Below are 15179 nucleotides of genomic sequence, written 5' to 3'. Positions count from 1 at the left end.
TCCATAGAACGTGGTGAGTGAGAAAGAATCTGTCAAACGTCTCAGGGCACGTGAGGCCCAGAGCATCCAGGGAACCAGATCCTGCACCACCCTCCACAGGAGCCCCAGGGCTCTCCCTCCCCTCCTCTAGTGGGGCTGGGGGCCGGGGAGCCCTGGCACTCACACGGGCTGGGAGCACTCCTGCGCGTTGCAAGCCCGGCGGATGGCTTTGGGCTTTGAGAGGGAGTCGCAGAAGCCTCGGTGCACCATCTTGTGGTCCAGCCTCCGGCGGCAGCCATACTTGGTGAACTGGGACCCTGAAGACGAGAGCTCGAGGGGGCTCAGTGGCGTGGAGGGGCGGCTCCTCAGGCCACTTAGCCCCGTTCTCCCCACCCTGCTAATGGGGTGGGGGGGTCGGGCAGGGACACATCTAGCCTGGTGTCTACCCAGCACCCCAGGCCAAGTGAGGGTGACAGGCCAGGGAGAGTAGCCCCCTTCTCTCCTGCCCCTTGGCTGGCTTCCTGGGGCAGGAGGGAAGGTTCTATTTCCTCTCCCGTTGTTTAGTCATTTACTCTACCTTGAATTAATGTGCTCTGAGGACCTGGCTAAACATGGAATACAGCCTGCAAGGCTCCTCCAGCCAGTCTAGTGTAGCAGGTCTCAACGGGTGGAGATTTTGCCCCTGGGGACATCTGGCAATGTCTGGGACACTTAGTTGTCGCAACTGGGGGAGGAGATGCCACCGACATCTAACAGGTAGAGGCTGGGGATGTTGCTCAGCACCCTACAATGCACGGGACTACCCCCCACAATGGAAAATTATAGACCCCAAAAGGTCAACAGTGCCAAGTCTCAAAACCTCAGCCTAGTGGGTTAGACATGAGAGAATATGACTGGGCAGCCTGATCTAGCCTGGGCATCTGGGGGTGTCCCAGGGAACAGAGGATGGAGGTGTGCTGACTTAGTGGGAAAGTGGTGGAGGGGGCTCCCTGGCGAGGAGATGGCCTATGCAAAGGCCCTGAGGCAGGAGCACAGCGTGTCCAGGAAAAGCACTTAAGGCCAGTGTGGACAGGGCTGAGTGAGCAAGGGTTGGGGGTGCCAACGGCAGTGGGAGAGTCAGCAAGTTGCTTGGACCTTAGAGGCCATGAGGAGAATTTTGTTTTTTATCCCAAGAGCAGAAGGAGCTGCTGAAAACTGTGATAACAGAAAGGGGTATGGTCTGATCTGCCCCTTTAATAGGTCACTCTGAGGGCAAGAGTGGACACACGGGGCCAGTTGGGTAGCGAGGATGGTGCCAGGACGGGGAAGATGGTAACAGCAGATGAGTCCAAGAGATATGCAGGAGGGAGACCCAACAGGATGTGCTGATAGAATCCAGGGGGCCGGGAGGCTCAGTGGAAGGCTGGGGTGCCATCCGCCCAGGCAGGAGCACTGGAAGAGGAGCCTTCCGTCTGCCTGGGCCCGGCAGTGGGTGCCCCGCCCACTGGGCAAACTCCCTCTGTTGTCTAGGTGTGGGACCCTTCATGGCGCCTGAAGGAGGTCTGTCCTGGCCACCTGCTCCTGCAGGCTGGGCTCTCTTCTCCTGCCTTTTATCTCCGCCAGCCCCCTAGGAGCAGTGACTACACTGGGCAGATCAGAACGTCCTGTCTGTCTGTTATGTCCCACCCAACTGTGGACTCTTTGAGGTCCAAGGCAGGTGGGACCTCTCTGCACCCAGCCCTGCCCCAGCGAGGAAAGGCCTTTCTGCATTCAGAAAGGAGGGATCTTACGAGGGGCCTCTTCATTGGTCTCCAGCATGGCCTGAGCCTTTCCTGCGACCTGCCTCGTGATGTCACAGTAAGCCATCCAAGCCACCCTCACAGCCACCTCCCGCCAGGCCAGACCTCCCTCTCACACGATGCAGGTGGGTGCTGCTGTCATCCAAGCCCCACACATGCCCCCTGGCTGTCCTGGGCACCTGCTCTTCCTGCCCATCCTCTGCCACCTCCCTAGTGGGGCTAGGCCCTTGTCACCCAGGCAAAGGTCACTGGCTTGGGTCTAGTGTTGTCATACCTGGCACATCCCTCATGCCAGGCAGTCAGCAGGGACCATGGGCTTAGGAAGCTCCTCACCCAGGAGACCCCTCCCGCTCGGCCCCGACCTCCTCTGGGGCCCCAACTCTGAGGAGGCCCCTCACCTCCACCGCAGGGCTTGGAGCAGGGAGACCACTTCTTCAGGGCCCACTCGTAGCCCACGGAATTGTCCTCCAGGACATTGTTGTCATCCACATTGAGCGAGTCCTCATGGATCATGTATTTGTAGGTCAGCGAGATGCGGGCGTCCCCCTGCGGGATGACCTGCCCCGGAGACGGACGTGAATGTGTCTGCCCCCCACCACCCTCCCTCGGCGACCAGGTTAGGAAGGTCAGCCCGAGGAACATGCGCGGCCAAGTCTCGTTATTCACGGTAGTCAGGTGCTAGAAAGTCCCGGCAAACACCACATCTGCCAGTACTGAACTGCTGCTCGCAGGGGAACACGGCGTCAGGGCCTGCGAACCTCTGGTCGTGACGGTTTCATCAACAGTCAATGTATAAGCTTATTCTATGTGCGTTTCTGTTTAAAGACACCTTAATTAGTACATGCCATTGATTCATTAACACTGAACTCATGGCCAGTACCCGGTTACTTGTGCCCGGACGCAGCTCATCTAACACACGCGTTCTCTCCTTAGGGCAAAGCTGCAGCTTCCTGCTCAGAGGAACACCAGACCCATGCTTGGGGCCATTTTAAACAATGAAATCATCCCCCGAGAGCACGAATTGGGAGATTGGGATTGACATATATACACTAATATGTATAAAATAGATAACTAATAAGAACCTGCTGTATAAAAAATAAATTTTAAAAATTCAAAAATAAATAAATAAAAATAATAAATAAATTAATTTTTAAAAAATGCGAACGACATGGCAGTAAATAGAGTGTGTGAAAAAGATGCTTGTTTACAGTAGGAGCTGAAACAAGAAGCAGAGCCTCGCCTGGTTCCGCCTCCTCACATTTTCCCCTGCTCCACTGCGAGTACAGGCAGACCTCGCTTTATGGCGCTTTGTTTTACTGCGCTTCGCATATATTACGTTTTTTTACAAATTAAACTTTTGTGGCAGCCCCACATCCAGCAAGTCTATTGGCGCCATTTGTCAACAGGATTTGCTCACTTTGTGTCTTTGGGTCACATTTTGGTAATTCCCACAATATTTCAAACTTTTTCATTATTATTACTTTTATCATGGTGATCTCTGATCAGTGATCTTTGATGTTATTATTGTAACTGATTTTTTGTTTTGTATTTTTAATCAAGGTATGTACATTGTTTTTTTTAGACCTAAGGCTATCACACACACTGGGAAACCAAAACGTTCATGTGACTTGCGTTATTGCCGTATTCGCTTTACTGTGGTGGTCTGGAACCGATCCTGCAGTATCTCCCGAGGTACGCCTGTATTGATTTTGGGATTAGAAATACTTTCGGTAGGTGAATTTACCAATACAGAAATGGCAGATACTGAATGAAGCCTGACTGTATATGCACTGACAAAGGCAGGGCACCAAAGGCGTTTCTGGGGATGAAAAGTAAATGCAGCCGAGGTGAGCAGAGCAGAGCACAGCGCACATGAAACACCCCATCCCCACAGCTGCGCACCCTGGTGTGGGGCGCTGGGTCCGGGTGCCTGAACCCAACCAAGGTGTGCTCACCTTAACGGAGGGGCAAAAGTCACCTGAGCCCTACCTGTAGTGTTTTAACTTTTTTTACTGATAAAATATATGATGTATGCAATTAAAATTAATTTTTAAAAAGTGGATTAGGAAATCAAGCCCCCTCTGTACTCCCATCACCAGGAGCAGCCTGTGGTCCTGGACTCAGGAGACCTGGGGTCCAGTCCTGCTCAGGGACAAAGTCTAGTGTGACCTGGGTCTAGCAGTCCAATTTCCTGAGCCCCATTGGTCACCCCCAGAGAGTTGCTGGGTTTGGATACAGTGGCAGACATGAATAAGCATGATGAAAGGTGGTCATGAATGTCACCCAGAGGGGGAAACCTAATCGCTTGCAGGGGATTTTGTCTTTAGTCACCCAGGGGTTGATACAGGGCCCAGAGCCCAACTGGTGGCTCCATGTCTGTTCCTTGCTCTGACACAGAGATAGAGACCCTTGGTCCAAAAGTCAGGCCAGAGAGGCCGTTCAGAGCATGGTCCGAAGGATGCAGGGCGGCTCAGGGTTCCCAGGCACCCTTCCATCCCTTCCCTAGCAGCTACTTGCCCCCTGCCTGGGCAGCCAGGAGGCGGTGGGCCTGGCCCCTGCCTCGACTTACCAGGACAGTGATGGTCCCGTGGAGGGGGCCCATGGTCTGCAGCGTCTCCCGGCCATCCTCATCCCGGTACTCCCACTCCACACCCATGGCAATGAAGGATTTGGAGTTGGGATCCACGTCATTCTCTTCATTTAAAATGAACTTGCCTGTCTCCAGGTTCTTGATGGCTGAGAATGGCAGAAGACAGCCAATGTCACCCAGGGGCAGAACTGCGGGAAGGCTGGCAGGGTGTGCTGGTTTGAACAGGTTGGGGGAGTTACAGGGAGCAGAGCCCCTTGTCCCCCAGCTGTCTTCTGCCAGGGGCCCGTCACTCCCACTGACAGCCCAAATCACCTCGGGAACCTGACTTGCCCTTTGTCTCTCAGCCAAAACTAGGTTTCCCTCTAGCCCTGCCCTTCTGCCAGGCCCAGGGCCCTTTCCTGATCTGTCCCTCAGGCCCTGAAAGAGATGCTACATGGCAAGGGACTCGGCAGGCATCAAGGCCACCTCCTTGCTGTCTACTTGGAACACTCAGTGGGCTCTCAGAACCACTGCCCTCCCTGCCCCAGCCCCCCGGGTGAGGGGCATCTGCTGGACACCAGGGCACAGGGCTGGGTGGGTGCTTCCTTCCCTGGGGTGAGCATACGTCCCATATGTGTCCCCACCCCGTTGGTAACTGTGGCTCGGCCTGGGTCCTCACCAGTTCCCTACAAACCAAAGAGGCCTGACCTGGCCCGGGGACCACTCTGGCCACTAGGCATCCACAAAGAATGTCTAGGAGCCGAGACTCCACTGGTCAGGAAGCCCCACGCTTCCCACAGTGGAAGGTGTCTGCAGGGGGGCTGCTGGAAGATTTTAGGTGGTGTCACAGACTGGGCACGAAAATCATGGGATCAAAGAGTGAGGAAATCATTCCGTTCGCAAGTCTCCTAGAATCCCCTGAGAGCCTCAGCGGGCGCCAGGAGGTCCTCAGCTTGTCACTAACCCTCCCTCCTCTTGTGCAGGGAGAGCCCTTGGCAGGAAACAGTGTTTAGGTAGAAGTGTCTTTTTTTTCAGGGATCAACTTTTATATTTGCCTTCTACTTAAGGCAAGTGCCACTGGCTTTGCATTTTGGGATAGCAACATAAAGTCTCCTCTTAAAATAAGGAAGAAAGGAAAATTCATATTAAAAAGAGTGGTGTCTGTCTCGTGTCAGCGGCGGGGGCCAGGTGGAGGCAAGTCATGGAACCCCTGACCCAGTCTGGCCTCCAGGGCACAGGGAGGAAGGTCGGGACCCAAACTGGGGTAAGGGATTTGTATGGGGCCCCCTCAGTGACCCCGGCATCACCTCCTACTTCGGCCTTACAACTCGGTGGGGGGCATGGGTGGGTGAAGCCCCTTTGGGGAACCCTAGGCAGCCTGGAGGAGCACAGCCCCACAGGGGCTGCCATGTGAGAAGGGGGCACTCAGAGTTGTTAGAATATCCAAATTTTCAACAGATGCCAGGAATCCCTATTCCAAAAGAATCACTTGAATTTAAAATGAAACTAAATGAAAAAATGCAAATACATCATGGGAGCCCATCTACCAGCTGGCCTTAGCAGCCGCTGCTTAAGGACCTTGCCTGCCTTCCAGTGGACAGGGGGCTTCCCCCTTGGCCTCGAGATGGAGTTAGGGTGGGGAGGTGTGGCATGTCTTAAACACATGTCCTTCCACAGCTGCTGCCAGGGAAGCCCTCTGATCCCAACCCTTGGCCTCTCCATTGGGGAATGACTCCAGGAGACGTCCACCAGGTGGGCCAGGCCAGGGACAGGGGAGATGGGGCTGCAGCCACGGCTCTCAGCTGGGCCCCTGATCCCCGGAAGAGTCAGGCTGCAGATCCACTGCACCATCTGGGCTCCGACACTCACCCAGGTGGTGGCTGGTGGTGTCTGCCTCCTGGATAAGCAGGTGTCTGGCTCCTGCCGGGATCTCAAACATCTTGATGTAACCTTTGTTGGGATGTGGGGAGACAAAGCCAAATGAGAAGGGAGAGGCCGTCGCATGTAGACAATGCCAGGAGGGCCTTGCCCTCGAAGGTGGTTCCAGAGCCCCCAGTCTGACTGCCCACCCAGAGAGGGGTCCACGGGAAAGCTAGCACATCCCAGCCAGCCACAGCCCTTTGCTCATCTTCAAATCCAGGCGCTCCTTCAACCTCCTCCATTGAAAACTTAGTGGGCGTCCTCATGAGTGTCCCTGGAGTCACACCTGGGCACGGAGCTAAGATGCCACCTCCAGGAGGGAGGCCTTCAGCAAACTGCTTGCCCTCCCTGGACCTCAGCGGCTTAATCCGCCAACTGAAGACAGCCTGCTCATGTGGGACGATGCAGAAGGTCAGCTAGCTCCTGGCGCACTGGCACCAGCTCTGAGTGGAGTCTGGCAGGTTTGTCCCATGGCCTTCCTCCAAAAGAGGTGAACCAAAGTGGCTTCTCGCCATTTCGGACAGAGGCAGAGCAGTCAGCTGCTGCAAGCCCACCCAGAGCACCGAAGCCAGACGGAGGTACCACTGTGGAAGGAGGCTCACCAAGCGGTCTGTTTTCCCAGAACCCACCTTGGCCAGGGACTCCAAGTTCCCCAGCCCCATCCTGTGGCCCTGTGGGGACAGGCTTACATGTCCCTAGGCCACAGGCTGCACTGACCAGCCCATCAAAGTCCTGCTGACAGGTGGCTGGGGGCAGCGAGCAAGGGAGGCCAGCTGGCGACCGGAAAGCCCTGGAGGGCTGGGGAGGGTGCCCTCAAATAAAGACTTCTAAGACCCACCCTGGGCACCTATACCCTGGCATTATCCCTGTCCCCGCCCACCCTGGGGCCTGGCGCAGCTGCCCCTGACCCTCCACCTCACCCTCCCAGACTTACACCCCCTCTCCCGCAAACAGCTGAGAACGCAGTCAGAGCCACCCGGCCAGGTGCTATAGACATTCAGGCCTGGGTGCCCTGGGCAGGGGGAGGGAGGGGCGCACTCACCGAGCTTCTTGGGCGAGCGTGTGAATGTGCCCTTGACCACCTTGCAGTGGGAGTTGTCCCCTCCACACACACCACACTTGTCCTCCTGCTTGCTGGAGCCGATCACCCCGTCACAGCCCACCTTCTGCAGAGGGGTGGGGAGGTGCAGTGTACACTCGAGACCCCCTCTCCCCACCTGTTCCCTCCACAGCCCAGGTCTGGGCATCCCTTCTTAGCAGTTCCTGATGCAGGGGAAGGAGAGGGGGCTTTGGAGCAAGACAGACCCTGTGTGCCCACCCAAGGACCAGCCTTTCCCCCTCACTCATCCACTCGTCTGGACAGTGTGAACCTGCGGAGGGCGGCTCTGTACAGCCTAAACAGGGCCTGGTCCTGAGGCTGTCCTGCCACAGCACGCTGGCGTCCTAATGGACACATCAGACATCGCCTCTGCCCCTTCTCCCGGCCGTCCACGCAGCACAGCCCCAGAGGCGGTCCCTCCAGGGCTCGCACCCAAAGCTTAGGCCAAGATGTCCCTCCCTCACACTGCCCCCAGGAACAGTGTCCTCTTCAGTCTGCCTCGGGGTGTCTGGGCAGGAGGTGACAAGAGTTGGTAGGAACACTTGTGCCTTCATTCTCTCAACCAGTCCTCTCAACACTGTCCACTCTAGTATCGAAACTTGTTCCACACAGAGCAGGGACGCTCCTTGCCCAGGGCCACCTGGTAGAGGCAGTAACAAATTCCGGTTCTGTTACTCTCTATAGCCCTGCCGATAGCACACCATTCCCAGGGCCCCAGAGCTCTGCGGGAGGCAGACCCTGGGTCTGAACACACTGCCCGAGGCCACTTTCATATCCTTGACCACACTCAGCAGGGAAGACAACCTCTCCTCCTAGCTGGTCTGCTCCCTCTCTGTCCTAGAGTACACCATAGCAACACAGGTTTCCCTCTTTGCCCTGTCTGCCAGAAAGCCCAGAGCCACTTCAGCCCTCAGGATCCTCCTGTCACCGCCTCCTGTGAGACTGCTTCCTTTCCCTTTGCTCTTTGATTTATTTATTTATTTTTTTGATATCTCTTTTTCATATTTTATTTTTGCTTTTTTAAAATACACACTTTAAAAAAATCTTTTTATTGGAGTATAGTTGCTTCACAGTATTGTGTTACTTTTGCTCTTTGATTTCTGACTTTTGTCTTACAAAGACCTTTGAGGGCAGGGTCTCTAGACTATGAAGGGGTTAGAGAGCCACTTCCTGGCAATGCAGTCTCAGAGAAACTTCGAGTTTGTTTCCACATTTGTGACATGGAGTCAGAGCGGCAAGGCCTGCCAGGGCTGTTGCCCAGATGAGAGGATATGGTCCTTGTAAACAGTCACACGTTGCCTGAAGGATGAAGCTGATGCTGAGGAGGAGGGAAGAGAAAGAGGGGAGGAGGGAGAGGAAGGGAGGGAGGGGAGAGGAAGGGAGGGAGGGGAGAGGAAGGGAGGGTGGGGAGAGGAAGGGAGGGAGGGGAGAGGAAGGGAGGGAGGGGAGAGGAAGGGAGGGAGGGGAGAGAAAGGGGAGGAGGGAGAGGAAGGGAGGGAGGGGAGAGAAAGGAGAGGAGGGAGAGGAAGGGAGGGAGGGGAGAGGAAGGGAGGGAGGGGAGAACCTCCTGTCCCGCCAGGGTGGTTGTGATATTGTGATTTATGATATATATATATATTTGGTCTTCATCCAGTTTCTGGCTAGACCTCCTAAAACCCTTGGAATTTCCTGTGGTGAGAGCCATAATGCTGTCTTTATGGGGGGTGGGGTTGAGTAGGTGGTCAGTGACCCATTATTTAGTCAGTCATGCCTGTAATGAAGTCTCCATGACAACCCAAAAGGGTGGGGTTTGGAGAGCTTCTGGGTTGGTGAACACATGGAGATTTGGGGACAGTGGCACGCTCTGGAAGGGCCTGGAAGCTCCATTCCTTCCTACATACCTTGCCCTAAGCATCTTCCATCTGCCTGTTCCTGAGCTATATCCTTTTATAATAAACTGGCAATCTAGTAACTGTTTTTTTGAGTTCTAAGAGTCACTCTAGCAAATTAATTGAACCCAAGGAGGGGGGTTGTTGGAACCTCCAATCTACAGCCTGTTAATCAGAAGCGCAGGTGACAACCTGGACTTGCGATTGGCATCTGAAGGCAGGGGGCCGTCTTATAGGACTGAGGCCCTAACTTGTGGGATCTGATGCTATCTCCGGGTTGGTAGTGTCAGAACTGAGTTGAATTGTAGGACACTGCCAACTAAAAATTGGCACTTGCCTTCTGCTTCTACAAGGATTAGGTCACTAGCCACTGCAGTAGCTGATCTTCAACACACCTGAAAGGAGTTCAGGGTGGAGATCAGGAATGAGGCACCCTTGCGCTCTGGAAAAACTGGCAGAACAGGCCTTCAGAGAGTTAGATATTTTCAGGAGAAGATTTTATGAACCCATAAATTCTTGCATCTTCTATCTAAGAAAGCACCAAAATCATTAATGGCGACATCTGCTCCTGGTGACTATCAGCAACCTCCTTGTGACCAGCAGCAAGCCTCTGCCACAATGTGTGCTTGACTGCACGTACCCCCTTTCACTAAAATCGTGCATAATGCTGACCTCCGCTTACCTCTTTGGAGCAGTTCCTCAGATCAATAGTCCTCATTTTGCCCCAAATAAAACTTAACTAACATCTCTCACATTATGTAATTTTTTTTCAGCCCACAACATCCAGCTGGTGTCAGAGAATTGCTTGTTGGACACGTGGAGGAAAATACTCCAAACTGGAATTGGAATCAGAATCTTTATGGCCTCATTTAATTCCTGATTCCCTGCTGTGTGTGTGTGTGTGTGTGTGTGTGTGTGTGTGTGTGTGTGTGTGTGTCTTTATTCTCCTGACATGTCTTTTGCTGTCATTTCGCTTTGAAACTTCCTGAGTCATTGTGTTTTGATATTCTCTCATTGACAGCGTCCACTTGGATATTAGATTCTTTTAAAAGAAGAGTTTCACATTCACATGTATTGTGAGGACTCCTACATTTCATCTTATTACTCCCATTTCCTTTGTGTGTTTTCAACCTTTCTGTCTCCTTTGTTTTCTAACTTTTGCAATGTGACCATATATAAATGTAAACATTTTCTAATTATGCAAAACTCTATCATTCTACTGTTATCTGTTCAAAATCACCATTAATTAATGAAATACCCTATTCTTCTCCAGTTGTCAATGTCAGGAGTGAAGCTCTAGACACGCCCACTAGCCAAGAGGGTGAATCAGTGTTCCTACTTCCCTGTTATGTTTGTACCATATGCACAGCTGCCATCTAAAGCTACTTCCACTACTAAATGTTTCCCATGAGGGCCGTAGCCTCTCTTAATCACAGTTTTTAATATTTTCTGTGTGTTATGATGTTTTGACATCTTAAAAATCTTGCTAGTCAAGAAGAGACCGCCCCTCCCAGGGCTAGCTAGCCAGTTCTTAGGGACAGCAATGGAAGCACACCTTTCATACACAAACCAACTGATTTTCCTCCCTTTATCAAACTCTCACACACTAAGCCAATATGTCTCTGCCTTAAATGATCCCGGGGTCAGATACCAGGAATCTAGAGACCACTCCTGCCAGAGTTATTCAAACTGGCCAATCCCAAGCTGTTTACTCTGTCTGCCTTGCCTTTCCCATGGAAACCCCAATAAAAGCTTTGGCCCAGACTTTCTCCTGCTCCCTCTGCCTCCCAACTGAATCTGGTGCTTCTCCATGTGGCCTTGCACAGCATGTCATGCCCTTCCCTCAGGAAATGTAAGTAATAAGTTCTTCTTTCAATGGCGCTGACTTCTCTGTGTCATCATTTGGTCACCTCCATCAATTAAAACCCCTCAGGTACAGGGGAGACACTGCTGTCTTTAAGTATTTGGCTGAGTGTTTGGAGTGTGAGCAGACTGTATGGCCTGCCCTCCCGGCTGGCTGCAGTCCTCCTGAAATCACGTGCCTGGAGAGAATCCCTGAGCTTGCCTCCAGCTACTCCACACCCCACCTCCCTGCTCTTCCAGCCTCATCCGTCTCCGCCAGGGGGCCTGCGGCATTCTGCCAGGCTCTCTGCCAGGGACATCCTGAGGATGCTCGTTTCTCAGGAAGGTAAGATGAGAATCAGCCTCTTTGAAGGCTTTGAAGAATCTACCTACAATCAGTCTCATCTACACAGAGGCTTCCAGGTGTTTCTAGGGGACGGGACAGTTCTGCACTCATGTTACTATTTTATGCCATGTGTGCCCCACAGTTGTCTCTTGTAACAGCCTAAGATTGAAGCCAAAGACAATAAAGTAACAGAAAACAGAGCAGGGCATTTCTACAAAGAGCCAAACCAACGAGAGCCATGGTGGGCCACCCTGATCGAGAGTAAGCTGTCCAGTGCCCAGAGGAGTGCAAGGACATGGCAGTGCTTCACAAGGGGTCCCCCAGGGACCATGTGCATCAAGATCACCTGGTAAAACTGGTAAAACTCATGCTCTGGGCCACAGCCTCAACCTATGTAAGCAGAATCTCTGAGGTGGAGCCCCAAGCTCCTCAGGTGGTTCCTCAGACTCAAGTCTGAGAACCTTTGTCATGGAGAGGGGCAGCAGGGAGTAGCGGGTGGGAACCAACATTTGCTGAGAGCCTGCCCTGATCTAGATGCTGTTTGCAACACTTTGCAAGCTCAACCTCAGTGAATCCTCCCAAAGCCCCAGAAAGCTGAGGCCCTGAGCTGCGGCTGCCCCTGCTCCCGTGGCACCGCACTGGCCTCGTGGCACTCACCCTGCAGTCCCCACGCACGCAGAGGCTGAAGGCGTCCTTGTAAGAACAGCGCGTCCCATCGTGCACCATGCGCTTCATGGACACCACCTCCCCAGTCTCCTTGGACTCGCAGTAGAGGTGGCATCTCTCTTTGGCTGGAAGGGAAGCAGAGGGGTGTTGGTGAGGAGGGCCAGCTGCACCGCTCACTTTGCTTGCAGTTTCCTTCCCAAGTGTGCTAAAGGGAAACACCCTGCAAGGAGAAACTCTCACCCAGGAGGGTCTTCTTACGATTCACCCACCCCCTTACATGCCTGACCTGGGCCGGGAGAGAAAGAGAAAGGGGGCAGATAACTGCAACCCCTTTCGTGACCCTGTTGTGTGGGACTTAGGAAGAGCTTTTCTCAACTGAGGCAGGCTGTTGTTGGTGCAGCCAGATCTCAGATTCCCGAGGCCCTGCCCAGAGACCCCCCATATCGAGGGGAAGGGAAAATGGCTTTTTACCAGGTCTCTACCTGGAGACTCTTTTCAGTCAACCTCTGAAACCCCAAATAAGATGCCCCCTGATTCAGTCTCGGGTCCCTGGCACCTTCCCTTCTCAGCATTTACCTCCGAGGTCACTATGACACCACGTCATTATTTGATTTTTCGCCAGACCAAAGCCTCCCTCTGAGAGGGGGATCTGTCTGCTCTGGCACCGCCTCCTTGAATGCACACGTGGGGCTTGCAACAGGTGCTCAGCCGGTGTGACACACATGGGGTGATGGAGACAGCAGAGCAGGCCCCAGTCCCCACTCCCCTCCTCTGCCCAATGCCTGGAAGGAACAGAAACTGTTTCTCCATCATTTAGTGGGAGGGGGACCCAAATGAAATACAAACACTCTCATGCTTGAAACTACCAGACTTTTCAGTTCTAGGAGCCAACTAATGCCTTTTGATGCTTAAACCAGTTCAAGTCACTTGGAACTGAGAGCTCCCACTGAAAGAAGAGGGATCAGAAGTAACCTGATTCCTTGGCAGGCTCCGCCCCTGCCCTCCACCTCAGGGCTGAGTCAGGGTAAAGGCGCAACGCTAGCCTTGTCCGCTGGGTGGCGAGCACAGGAGCCTGGGGCCAGCTGGGCCCCGCCCTCTCCGCTGCATCCTTGGCCAGGTGCAGTTGTCTGGCTCTTCTGGGATTGCAGTCCTGCCGTGAGCCCCAAGCCGGCAGCCACCCTGCCCAGGGTGAGCTCTGCTGGCATGCCCATGCAGAATCAGTGGCCCAGTGTGCCCTGGCCTGTACACTGAATGCCCACTCCCCTTAGGGCTCACCATCCCGGTGCTCGTGGGGCAGCCAGTGGTGCTGGGCGTCACCATGCTCGAAGTATAGATCCCACTGCCGGCACTGCTCCTCACGGAAGTCAGCCAGGGCGTCAGGGCAGTCCTGGGAGTTGCAGAGCTGGAAATCGTAGGCAAGGCCTGAGCAGGTGCGGCCCCCATTGGCTGGGCTGGAGGAGAAAGCAGAAAGGTCTTGCAGCTCAGTGCCAGGGAGAGGCCAGCACACGGGGTGCCACCTGTGGGATCTGGGGGGAATCCCTGATCCTTGGGGGTCAGGGGGCAGCTCTGTCGAGTGAAGGGAAGCAGCCTTGCCCTGTCCCAGCCGCAGGACCTGGGCTATCCCCCAGCCTCCAGGGCCTTGCAGCATCACTATAGAAGGCGCTGGTAATCCTCTCTCGGGGGCCTCATGGGAAGGGAGCATCTACTCAGCCCCTGTGCACCCCCCATCCCCATCCCAGCTCTTGTAGCTGTGGCGGTGAATCAACAGTGAGCTGTAACAGGGTGTTTAGGTTCTGCTGTGCCCCCAGCCATAAGCCCCAGGGCGGTGGAGCTGGGTGAGCCTCCCCTACATCCGGGCCTGGGCCTGGGCCTCACATACGCTGGGAACTCAGAGCAATTCTGAAGTAGTGAAATTTTGCTACAAGTGTTCTTAACAAGTGTCAGGTACACAGTGGACACTCCATCTCCAGCTTTCCTCCATCTCAAGAAAACTTGGGCTGTGTTTCTGTAATTTCCTTACTTTGTTGAGAACATCAGCAGTCCACAAGGCACTAACCCCACAGGAAAGGCGCCAGCTGGTGGCCAACAGGTGCCCATGGCAGGTGGGGTGATGGGGCATGGCAGGCCAGCACCCTGGGAGGAGCTGGGGGGCTTCAGTGCTGCCATCTACTAGGCATGGCAGAGCCAAGCAGAACCCGAGGTCCGCCCGAGACTTGGGCAAAAGTCATGTTCTGCTGTGATGATGGATGTATAGCATATAGCACTGTAGAGTGAATGATGGAAGGGGCTGGCTTCCATGAGGCTCCTTGCACAGTGCCATGTTCTCAGGAGAAGTCGGTGGAAATAACAATCTGAGAAATTTGTGGAGAAAGAACCAAGAGGCCTCAGTGTTTGATGGGGACCATGAAAGAAAGGGTGACTTTGAGATTTACACCAGGGCCACTGATGGGACCACAGACCAATGACAACACCAACCAGGGCGTCACCAGGAGGGGGTGCAGGCCTGGGTGTAGGTGTGGGGAGCCCAGGGGCATCGTGCAGCAGGAAAAAGCAGGAAGGGGTCCGGCTGTCGCTGGAGCCCCCGGCCAGCCCAGACGGGAGCCATACAGATTCAAATGGAAATCCATGATAATTCCAAAAGAGAATGTGAGTTGGAGAATTCAAGGGAGGCCAGGGAGGCAGAGAAATTGAAGAGTTTGAGCTCATGCTGTAGATTGTTTGCAGTTCTGCAATCAAGAGTGGCGAGGCAAAGAACACAGAGGGAACTCAATCCAGTGAGCGGGGGCCCAGCTGGGAACCTCAGGAGTCTTCACACTGGCCACAGTGTCCCAGGAAAAGTTACTGAGCCAGGGAGCAGCAACTAAAGATGGGGTAGCATAAGGCCCAGCTGTCGTCTCCAGGAGGACACACGAAAGGGGAGGCCCACGGGGCGCACTGGCGTTGCTGACAAAGAGGCTGTGTGGGGCCTGTGGGCTCTGAAATGCTCTGGGCGCTGCAGCTGTGCATATTCCCCGCAGATGCAAGTGAGGCTGGCATAAATGAACCGTGCTCAGAGCTCTGTGTGGAGCATCTGTGTTGTCTGATGGTCACTGATGTGCACGGAATGCTGGCA

The 15179-nt window shown here is 54.1% G+C and overlaps 1 protein-coding gene across 1 annotated transcript in view; it reads right to left on the bottom strand.

The window, feature by feature from the left end:
* The window catches only part of ADAMTS2 (ADAM metallopeptidase with thrombospondin type 1 motif 2), a 68250-nt gene that overhangs the window by 12186 nt on the left and 40885 nt on the right, over positions 1-15179 (bottom strand). The window contains exons 8-14 of the mRNA XM_082379301.1: positions 13343-13518; positions 12059-12192; positions 7289-7412; positions 6196-6276; positions 4327-4493; positions 2156-2315; positions 164-296 (exon numbers count right to left, since the gene is read on the bottom strand). Coding sequence (XP_082235427.1) covers positions 164-296; positions 2156-2315; positions 4327-4493; positions 6196-6276; positions 7289-7412; positions 12059-12192; positions 13343-13518 — 975 coding nt within the window. The remainder of the gene's footprint in view (positions 1-163; positions 297-2155; positions 2316-4326; positions 4494-6195; positions 6277-7288; positions 7413-12058; positions 12193-13342; positions 13519-15179) is intronic.

Source organism: Balaenoptera borealis, assembly GCF_965194805.1.
Source record: "Balaenoptera borealis genome assembly, chromosome: 2".
Taxonomy (NCBI): domain Eukaryota; kingdom Metazoa; phylum Chordata; class Mammalia; order Artiodactyla; family Balaenopteridae; genus Balaenoptera; species Balaenoptera borealis.
This window is presented reverse-complemented; position numbering and strand designations above follow the sequence as displayed.